At 40.5% G+C, this 11,175-nt stretch overlaps 1 protein-coding gene across 4 annotated transcripts; it reads right to left on the bottom strand.

Annotated features, from left to right (window-relative positions):
* Positions 1-469: 469 nt before the first annotated feature.
* On the bottom strand, positions 470-10,860 carry LOC142579432 (putative methyltransferase DDB_G0268948). Of its 4 annotated transcripts, none has more exons than XM_075689594.1 (6): positions 10,801-10,860; positions 7,920-8,077; positions 5,830-6,037; positions 5,006-5,106; positions 1,330-1,467; positions 470-750 (listed from the first exon to the last, which is right to left on the bottom strand). In XM_075689594.1, the coding sequence occupies exons 1-6, from the start codon at positions 10,843-10,845 to the stop codon at positions 648-650; spliced, it is 753 nt and encodes a 250-aa protein (XP_075545709.1). In that variant the 5' UTR covers positions 10,846-10,860; the 3' UTR covers positions 470-647. The 4 variants fall into 4 exon arrangements, with proteins under 4 accessions (XP_075545709.1, XP_075545708.1, XP_075545710.1 ...); XM_075689593.1 differs by lacking the exon at positions 10,801-10,860 and adding an exon at positions 10,550-10,794; XM_075689595.1 differs by lacking the exon at positions 10,801-10,860 and adding an exon at positions 9,030-9,132.
* Positions 10,861-11,175: the final 315 nt, after the last annotated feature.

Here is an 11,175-nt window from a genome sequence, read left to right as displayed (position 1 = left end):
CACCGACATTCAATAAGCTTTGTCACACCATTTCCTACATAAAAGCAAAACCTTTAAAATTTTAGTTTAAATAACTTCTGAGCAGATAGTGTAGCCACTCTACCGAAGCTTTATGTTCAAGAATTATCTCAAGCATGGTCAGGGGTGGGCACTGATGGTCAGACAAGTATACTCAGGCATGAGACTTGAAAGGTTAAAGTTGTATTTTACATAGTTATGTGCATGGTTACAGGTGTTAGCCAAGTTCGTTGCATTGCTTTTATGCTTCTGTGTTTTGTCATTATCATATGGCACACTACTTATTGCTTGTGTATATATCCTCTCTTTGGTTCCTCCTTCTTTTGTAATCACTTATTTTTTCTTGTTTCTCATATTTCACACTTTTGTTAAACCACCTTAATTGCCCAGCCACAACTGGTTGTTCTCAAGTGGGACAGGAAATGTATACAAGAAACGAAAGGACAAGGAAGTCAGATTCAGCTTCATTCAACAGAATGTTCAACGTAAAAGAACATGTAAATTATGCAAACAATAGTTTATTTGTGTTGTATTTAATTTTCTTGCATGACTATTTGCTACATTTAGATATGCATCATGAACAGGCTTAAAAATTTATCTCAAATGGTGCTGTGAAAATCTACTACTCTTTAGGGTCCTGGCTTCCTCGCCAAAATTGTAAAGAACTGAGTCTTCACTTCAAGGTTTGTCTTCGCTGGATCTTCTCCAGCCTTCCCAGCATCTTCCATCAATCTGTTACAGAGGAGATACATTGGTGCAGAACTCATTAATTGAACATCATATTGTGCAAACAATTAAAGCCTGCTATTTGCTAGAGTCAGACTTTCCACTACAGCTAACATTAGGCATGTTAATTTTTACTAGAAGCTTGAGTCTGTCACGATGAAAAAAATATGTGAACACACACAAAAACCAACATTAATAGAGACTCAAAGAAGTAGGTTCCATGTAAAAATAAATAATCAATGTAATAGCCTCATATGCAATGGACTTCAGTTGGAACCAAACCAACCAATTTACACATGCCAAGTAGTTTTCTTTCTGTTTGTTCATAAGCTAAGCAGTGAGCAAAGTATTATACATAACTCTACACAGATTTCTTAGCAGGCTACAAGATGGTACATGATCGCACATGTAAAGAAAGCTGTAAGTAATAACACGAAAGTAAGACTGATTTGTTTCTGTTTTCAGATAAATGTCTGGGTTGCCTCATTTATTTCAGGAGGGATCCACCTTTTCTTGGAGCTATTCGAAAAATCGCACTTCAAACACCATCTACGTTAAGCAGGATACTTGTGAATGTAAGCCTACATGGACATGAGCTTGCGAGTCAGCTCTTCTGCTTCTGAAGGCTCCTTCTTGAGGAAAAGTTGGTATGCTGACCATGTCTTTGTGTAGTTCACATAATCTGCAACAGTTCTAACCTTGCACTCCTCGATGCCCTCTATCCTGAGAAAAAAAGAAAAGGTGCGATCAGGCATGTAGGGCATTAAGAACTTTCAGGCATTGTAAAATTGGAGAAGTATTTTGGTCAAAGTAAGCACAAATGATGACTTCAAGAATGTGTTGTGTCGTGATGTTAAAAGGAGAAAAGCAAATGGTACATTTAAAAATTCAGATCAGTAAATTTATGAAACCTTGCATGCATGTGGAAATTGCACTAAAGCTAAGCAGCAGTGGCCATTCCTAGCCCTCGATCATGTACAGCGTAGCCCACTGTTTTAAGGAATCGCTGAGTTGTGACATAAAGGCCCACAAGCTACCTAAAATTTTATAAATAAATGTATGTCCAATGAATGAAATCAGGCACTTCCTTCCCATGAAAGTAAATAACAGTTCCAGTTACACAGTCAAATCTTGATCTAATATGAGCATGGATATAATAAAATATTGGATATAACAAAGTAAATCTAAAATGTTTCTTGTCAATATCCAGCATATAATGAGTACATGCCTATAGTGAATATTATATATAATGAAAACATTTTTGTGCCAGATGTGACTTCGTTACAACAAGGTTTGACTGTATTGGCTTTATTACCAGTTAGGTGTTCCCTTTAACAGTGGATCGTACTGTACAGGAAAGCTTGTCATCATCATCAGCAGCAGCCTATTTTATGTCCACTGCAGGACGAAGACCTCTCCTTGCGATCTCCAATTACCCCTGCCCTGCGCCCACAGATTCCAACTAGCACCTGCAAATTTCCTAATTTCATCGCCCCACCTAGTTTTCTGCCATCCTCAACTGTGCTTCCCTTCTCTTGGTACCCATTCTGTAACCCTAATGGTCCAACAGTTATCTAACCTGCGCAATACATGACCTGCCCAGCTCCATTTTTGCTTGCACATGTGTTCAGATGCTGAAATCTCTGCCCTCTGAAATATAACATTGAATCAGTTATTTCAGAACCCTAATCACATGCAATTCTGATTAAAGGTTGCACCTATGAGTTCACAAGTGAAGCAGCTTTAACATAGTGGTGCTGTGACACAAAGATTCAGTTGAAGGTGTTGAAGTCGCACCTACTGGTTTATTATTAGGCCATTTCAATTTGCAACTAGTTACAAAATTCAGTTACTATAAAAAACCAAGTGTTCCCACTTGAAAATTGTTTACAAATGCTGTAAGACTCAGGTTAATTTCACTTGGTTTTATTGTTGTTAAAACAAAGCTGTTGTTAATAGTCTTGAATGCTAGATATGCACAACAATTTTTCAATCTATGTGCAGTAGGTCATTAACATTATTACGAGAGCTAGGGCTGCCATTTGGCTGGCTTTCCACCGACATGGCCAGTTTTTCCCTCACGTTGCTGGCTGCCAGTTCAACCGCCACACTGGTACGTCACTTGCCAGCTTTTCCGGTGCTTTCTAAATTGGCAGATAACTTGCATCGCAAGTGTTCTCTTGAGCGTTCATATACGTAATAAAGAACTGAATTGTTCTAAGTGGATTCATTCTTAACTCCTTAAACTGTTCGCTGCCATGAAACTGTCGTGTTATCCTGAGTTACGAGACTAAGTGGTCCATCCTTTCACTTTTATTTTTTCTTCTTGGCTTTCTCTTATGAGCCCAAACACATCTGCTTCAGTACGATACATTTTCTCAACAGTGACCTACGGCTGGCACTTAAGGCATCGGCTGGCTCAGCCAGCCTGGTCCCTGTGAGCGAAATGCATGCAATTGTTTGTTCACCTGACACCACAATTCTCTGGGCTATGAAACAATGCTCAGTGGCCAGCTGACCTGCTTTAGTCTTTAACAAAATCTCAAATATGAGTGAAATTTTTTATAAAGCCTTTCAATAAATTTCAATCATCCAAAATTTGTACTAGATGTACCACCACTTTATGTTCGTATTTTTTCATACAGTAGTAATCACAAAAAGCATGCCTCAAGGACAAAAATAGAGACAGGGATGCATGTAATGCTATGTAAAATCAATTATGAAGCTGCCCACAGATCAGTTTTCTCAGGAATTGCTAAAGTATATTTGTTAGTTTTTCATATATGTTATTTTTCTTGCTTTGATCCATTACATTTTGCAAACATGTATCTGTATCTGCAAGTTTTGTACTGTCCTACTTTGCTTTGTCTTGTATAGAGACAGCAGTATGTGTAAACATAAATAAAAATAAAACGCACGCCTCTATACCTTCTTTCATTATCGTTTATTGTGCGCTACCTACACTAAACCATTCATGCACCAATACCAAAACCACAGTGCTCAATTGAGATATAATGGAAATTCAACACAATGATGTTGAATGATGTTGTGCTTTCTGCCAAAAAACTTTGTTAAACTGAAAATTTTGTTGAAGTGATGTTTCTATCATGATTACATTGTGCTGAGTTTTACACTGGCAGAAAATGATAAAGAAGGACCCAATGACGCAGATGCACGAAGCGCAAAAATATGTGTACTTCGTCTATCACTGTCCTTGTTCCCTTTGTAATTTTTTGCCAATGTAAAACTCCGCCGAACATAATCATGAACATGCACCAACTAGTCCTTTTCATTGAAGTTTTTATATTCCAGCAGTCTAAAATAACTTCCCAGTTTTTATAGAGCTTGTGGTTAAAATTGTCCCAGAAAGTATTTGTGAACGAAATTCCACAAGAAACCTCAGGCACCATTACTTTATGTTTTGTGACTGTAACATGACATAGCGCACTTACAAGAAAGCAAAGCTGCAACACAGGCCATGCCTACAGTGCTCAAAACTGCTATACAATGGCACCACGCATATCATCAATACGCTAGGTATACACCTTTTGTTTGCTTATAACAATGTAGTGGTACTTAGTAGACATGAGGCTACAATGTATGCTGTAGGGACTTCCAGTGAAAAACATAACAAATATTCCTCTTTGGTGCCACAGGTGATAGCATAAAAAACCCTCATGCTATAGAGGTAGCAAGAAAAAAAAAGTTTTGGCCACTCAAGACCAACTGAGGGCCCGTCAAGCGGGCCCATGATGTCGCTGAAGGGCTTGGCCTGACAGTCCTGGCTTGGCTTAAAAAGTCGAGCCTCCGGACCTCATTACACTAAAGGTTTTCTCACACACACACACACGCGCACGCACGCACGCACGCACGCACAGGAATGCATCCTGTGCAGACTTTGTACGATCAATTGGCAGTGGCCCTGCAGGAAGTGCCTCTGAGCTTGAACCTCAGCTCTCATGATGGTACCAGTGCATGCACATGACGTACAACTTTGTTAAATGAAGTTTCAATGTAAAGTTGATTCACTGGTTCATGTGAAACAATGTACACAAACTCAAATGAAGCTGACAATAGGCAGAAAGAAATATTTAAATTGCAGATTAAGTTATCTGATGTTCAACAACGGTGTTCACCAGCTTCATCACTGCTTGCATGCAGAACAAATATGCATACTGCTCAAATACATCCACTAATATATATGCAACTTCTGCAGACAAATTAATTGCACAATGGAAAAGTTCACAGTAAAGCAGTTTACCGAACATGGTCTTCAAAAGCCGGTGGGATGTCTCTGTACATGCTGTCGACAATGTCTCTAACTGGTTCCCAGTACTTCTTCATCACTCCCATGTAAATTTCCTGTCCAAGTAAATAAAGTTTAAGGTTACTTACCTGTTCTGACTCCAAATACACACTGCAATATTTCATCACAGTATATTATATTGCAATAGCACTGTAGTGTATCAGTATCTGCGCACACGTAAAGAAACAACAACTTTTAAACAGATGGAGAAAAGTAACATTTTTAAACATTTTCAAGATAAAATATCGAACACAAATCAAGTTGTGCATGACAGTGTATATTTGCAGCTAAGCAAGACAGAGCAAACACTGCAAGCTGTCTCATGTGGAGACACAATGTTCTGCTAGGAGTTGAGTGAAACACCTAAGCTGCCAACATATGCGAGTGTTTGACATCATTTTTATGAGTAAACGAATGTCCTCTTCAGTTATGATATCTTCATGCATTGTCTTCATGCTCTTCCCCGGCACACTGCCCTTGACTACCACTTAACACTATGCGTGCTTGTGTATTCTGTGTGCATGAGTTCTACATATGTTTGCCATTCCATGTATCATCCATGTCATCTCAAGGAGCATGCTAAGACGCATGGAAAGAGGAACCTCCCCAGTAATCACTAAAGGGGCACTAACATGTTTCGTATTTGGAACTTTTTTTTTTTTCTGCAATACCAGATAGGTACCAATGCCATAATCATGGTATAAAGTCACGACTTCTCAAACAGACAACAGATTGTTGCATGTTTTCGTTTGGATTGCTTTCTGCGGTCACTCACATACATTCTGTATTATACTGTCCATCCTCTTCTGGTCCTTGCTGACAGGTTTTGGAATGAGGTAACCGCCAAGTGCCAGTACCCCATGTGGCACCAGGACTCTTTTTACTTCCTTGTAGAATGCATCCAAGTCAAACCAATGAACAGCCTGCATTACTGTAATCAGCTGTACAGACTCATTCTTTTCAGGAATTTTCTCAGCTGGTGACACACTGTGGAAATATGGGATCGGAAGAAAAAAAAAAAGAAAAGATAGGGACAATTCAATGATGGGAAAACATTACCTCTCCTAAAGACACTGTTGAACATTGGATGAACTGATTCTGTGCACCAGGCCTTCCAAATACTCCAACTACTTAGATGCTTAGAGCTCTGCATTCCCTCAGCAAATACAGTCAAGCATCAATATAATGAACATGAATATAGAACAAATTATTGGATCTGATGAAGTAAATCTAAAATGTTGCCAATATCAGCGTGTAATGGATATATGCATGCTTATAACAAATATAGGATACAACGAAGGAGTTTTCGTTTCTGATGCAATTTCATTATAACAAGTTCAACTGTTTTAAAAAGCAGTGGTGGAGCAGTCTGCATGAACACAGAACTAGGTCTGCTGCATGTTCACATACATTAGGTATCCATTACACATCTTATGAGAAGACTGCATTCAACTTCTTTGACATCAGAGCATCCTATCTTAGGGAGTGACAGAAAACCACACCGTGACAGCTATTCCCTGCTAAAGTGCTGATATAACAGTTAAGGCTAGGTGTACACGTGGAATGGCATCTCAGAAATTTAAAAAAAGTGTATATAAAGAGAGAGCAGATCAAATCGAGGGAAGAGGTGCTTTGGGATAGTAAAATTTCAAGAGGCTACAGCTTTTGTGAAAGATGCATTGCGAATGTTAAAGACCTAAGTCTTGAGGTGACGATAGCATCCTAATATTTTTTTATAGCTAAGCTTTTGTACATTGATTCTACATACCTGAACAATAGACTCATGCTGCCTACCAAGAGGCAAAAAGGTATGGATGATGTTGCAAACACAGGAATCGCCTCACCAAATAAGCAGTGGCTCCTCATTCTTTGCCTCATTGTATGTCATTGTTGCCAATATGAAATTTTAATTTATTACAGACAAGCAAGGTACAGCTCCAAATTGGATTATAACCTGCTCACCGTGACAAGCTGATATTGTGAGTTATGACCAACCGGGGGGCTATGTGCCACACCTCCTTAAGGTGAACGGTGGCCCAAAAGTGCCGCAAAAGATGAATTAGCTATGTAACAGAAGTTTTACAGCTGGAGTCTCTTCACGCCAACTGTAAGTGGTTGTAACACAAATTCTTTATCTGCGTTAGTTTTTTGCGACAACTCCTACACTACAGGAAAGGCCAGTACATTCACTGAACCACAGCACGTGCACTGAACATGACCCGTGACACAGTGGATGCATCAAAGGATACATGCTTGCCTTCGCAAGTGAATTTCAAGTTATAATGTTCAACGAACCAAATCAACTCACAGGCTATGAATGAAGTGGGGGCTTTGGAACAATCGTGACCACCCAGAGCTCTCTAACGTGTGTCTAATGCACTGTACACAAGCATTCTTGCATTCCACCCCTATTTGGAACACGACTACTGCAGCAAGGAATCAAGTTTGTGACACCATGCTAGGCAGCAGAATGCCACAGCTACTAGGCAACTGTGGCGGGTGCCTTTGTAAGCGAGAGTATGGAAACAGGTTTTTGTGGTTGGCGCACCATAGCCTCAGTTGCTTTTGCACCATAAAATCCTACATAACTGACAAAACAAGTTTACAAATATTAGTTATACACGTATGCAGGATTTCACCTTGTTTCACATTACTATGCAGTCATCATGTAAAATAGAAACTGCTGTCAAGTATTCACCACTGAAATATATTTTGCAAGTATTCAAGTGCTGCTGAAGATTAAAAATTGATACCTGACATTACACAAACACTCTGCGAGCTTCTTGCCACATATATATCTGTTATTGAAATTTGTACAGTTTGAGTTATAGAATCCCACAAGTGGCTGGGTTACGTACAGTCACCTTACCAGAAGGAAACATTTTCAGATTTGTTCAATGCTTTCGCTTCAGCGATTTGTGCTTCAGATGTGTCATAGCCATGCACTTTCTTGAAGTATGGGGCCAGTGCTGTTGTACTTATGCCAGGGCCGCAGCCAGCATCTACAGCAAGGTTGAAATCGGAGACCTGTAAAGAAAGCAACACATAAGTGCATTACGACACACACTGCTAGGTTACCTAGCTTATATAGATTGTTAACCAGTGTCTGTTAATTTTATAGCGTCATTAAGCAAAAGGTAGCTACCATTATTTGCTGTAATCAGCTCATCTAGATGACACTGTGCACGTAAAGATCATGCGTTCCTTTAACATTTTACACAATGAATTGCATCATTTCGCTTGGAACTAACCAGGGTATCAACGACAGACAAGCAGGTTGAACCAGAATGCAGAAGCACAAACACTAAAACCATGAACGGACATGTGCAGGCTTGACAGCAGAATAACATGAAACTGCTGAGGAGCCTGCTATCACAAACAATACTTCTACAATGATAGCTGTTACGGGCTCACACCCCTGTAGTTGTATTTTATTTTGTTGTAGCGCAAGCTGAACGACAAGGACAACAGCAAGGCACATTTGACACACACAGCACTGTGTATGTCAAATGTGCCTTTCTGTTGTCCTTGTCATTCAGCTTGCACAACAGCAAAATAAGATATGCCGTACCAACAAGCCCCTATAGCTATCCTGTAGTCGCTCTGATGCCTGCCGGAGTCCATCGCTGGAATTCAAAAATGCATTGCCAGAATTTTATAAAGAAAGTCACATTGCAACACCAGGATTTGAGCTCCAGACCCACAGACTGCAAGTTGTAGATTTCTCACAGTTACTCCAGCCATGCCATGGCAAAGAATACTGTGCCTGGGTGGCCTGGCCTCTTGAGGACTCAAAATGATTTATTGACACCATGCAGATGCTGCACAGTGAAGTGCTGGCGGACCAACTCAGGGCTGTCCAGAGGGCCCGTGTGACGGCAGAGGGGCTCGGCCTCTCTGTACCGATGTGGGAGCGGTCTGCATCAGTCCCAGACTGATCCCTCAGGACCTAAATAAAGTTCTTCATACCATACCATACCATGCTTTCCCAGATCCTATGTGAAGTAATATAAACGATGTCAGTGGCAAAGAGTGAAAGGCTAGAAGGCGTCTTTCTGCTTCTCCATGTACTATACCTTCACTACAATGACAGCACAGAACACCTACAGGTAACAGTAACTCTACTCTTCACTACCAGAATGCGCTACTTACAGAAATGAAAATGCACATGAAGGCAGCTCAAACTAGAAGCGTCATGCGCAGACTTTAGTTTTCTTATTAAGGCAAAAAAAAAGCCTCAAGTTATTCGTTGCAATGGCTCATGCCCCAAAAACCGGTGTCTGGTTCAGTGATACAAAAGAAGTAAACGAGTGGTTCAAAAAATATCATCATCAGCAATGGCTCCATGCCACCCCGCCCCCCCAAAAAAATAACAATCTGAAATGGCTCATATCCCCCTAAGCAAGCAAAGATGCAATGGCTGAATATGAATGAAGAAACGAAAGAAAGAATGAAGGAATAAAGAGAGAGAGAGAGAAGAAAAAAAGAAAGAAAGAAAGAAAGAAAGAAACAGCCTTTAGATAGTGCATATTAGATGCGCGCATGTGTCGTTGAGGAGATCATCCTACAGCGCAATACATTTACTTCATACTGCATCTCGTTAGGTCTCGCAAGAAGTCTGACCCTCCGATTGGATAACTTAATGCATTACTCCGTGTGCAGTAGGCTTTCGCCTTCATGTGTTACAAGAGCGTAACATGCCGCCAATTTTCTTCCTGAAAGGAGATTGCTCGAGCACTCTGTACATGTTTACTCCTACCGATACATCACCAAATAGTGCAAGGCTCACTGCGCAAAACAGTGTGCCAGCTACTGCATCACTGCTTCGAATTATGGGCAAAATTGCAACTTTTTAGATAATTATGCTTTTCCCCCCTATTTATGGGTGCTGGCTGCTGGTCATATGCCACTGGGTATGTGCTCAGACAGACAACTTGGGTCACAAATATGTGCCACAGGACATGGACACTGGGTGTGTGAACATTTTTGGCCAATCCCCCAGAATGGGTATTTGCCACTGGGTGGTGCCCAAACAGACAAGCAGAACAAGAGGCAAGAAGTGAAGTCGGCAACAGAAAGGTGAAGCCAGCTACAAAAGCAGCCGATTGTGGAGAAAGAAGTAAAGGGAATAAACTGTGACCGCAGCGCGACCCCAGTGAAGCAGTCGACAACAGCAAAATGAAGTCGCCTACTGAGGAGTGAACGTGGAGAAAGTCAACAAAATGGGACGAGCGAGCATTGATTGAGGAGCGTTGGGCTACATAGAAGTGAATACGTTTCAGTAATCTTAAAAAGAAAGCTTCGCTTATTAACGATTCCCACATATGCGTGGAAAGCGTCGAACTTTTTTTGCAATATTTTTTTGTTTGTGCGTGTGTGACCACTATGGTGCGACCTGCGACTTTTCTCGTACAAATTTATCTTACTACGACAGTGTCTGTGCTGCGCTTATCGATTCGCAGACGACTTCGCGGGAGTGTGGCGGGCTTGATGACTTACGTTTACTTTAACAAATTTCATTATTTCCTCGACGAAAGCCTGTGGTGCAGTGGGTCGAAATTTCGCGTATATATTTACATGGCTAATTGTTTTAAACAAGTGACTCATGTTATAGCCTGACCACTGTACCGACTGTATTATGTAGCAGCAGTTGGATCAAGCACCGGGCGCACTTGAACCCAGCGCTTTAACCACAGAACACCTCAACGATTTCAAAATATTGCAGATGTAAAATGCGGTAACGGCCGTACTATTTTCACGTCATATACATCTGCACCGTCCAAGATTGGCAACATTGCAATTCGTTTCGCTTTTTGTACAATAATATAAGTAATTACTAATAAAATTCATCTTTAAATGTAAAGTATCCTAATTTATTTTCAGCTGAACCATACAAAGCTTTCAGACTGAACGCGCTGAAATTCAGCCAAAAGTATCCATTAACGTTCCAACGTCAATGACAGATAACCGTAAGTGCCGTAAGGGCATTACCATAAGCAACAACCGAAGGTAACTGTAACGAAGATTTCGTGGTCACAAAACAGCTGCCGCATTGACAAACGTTATTAATGCGACTATCAAAAGTTTCCGCCCCTTGGTTAAGTATAGTACGTACATGTTAATGC

Source organism: Dermacentor variabilis, chromosome 4 (genome assembly GCF_050947875.1).
Source record: "Dermacentor variabilis isolate Ectoservices chromosome 4, ASM5094787v1, whole genome shotgun sequence".
Classification (NCBI taxonomy): Eukaryota; Metazoa; Arthropoda; class Arachnida; order Ixodida; family Ixodidae; genus Dermacentor; species Dermacentor variabilis.
The sequence above is the reverse complement of the archived record's forward strand: the minus strand, read 5'-3'. Positions and strand labels throughout refer to the sequence as shown.

Bases quoted from the DNA above. Each gene is read 5' to 3' on its own strand.
- LOC142579432 (XM_075689593.1), bottom strand. From the start codon at position 10,657: ATGAGTCACTTGTTTAAAACAATTAGCCATGTAAATATATACGCGAAA. The intron at 6,038-7,919 runs GTAAGGTGACTG...ATATTTCCACAG, and splicing joins TCTGAAAATGTTTCCTTCTG to TGTGTCACCAGCTGAGAAAA. The intron at 751-1,329 runs GTAGGCTTACAT...CCTCTGTAACAG, and splicing joins ACTCGCAAGCTCATGTCCAT to ATTGATGGAAGATGCTGGGA.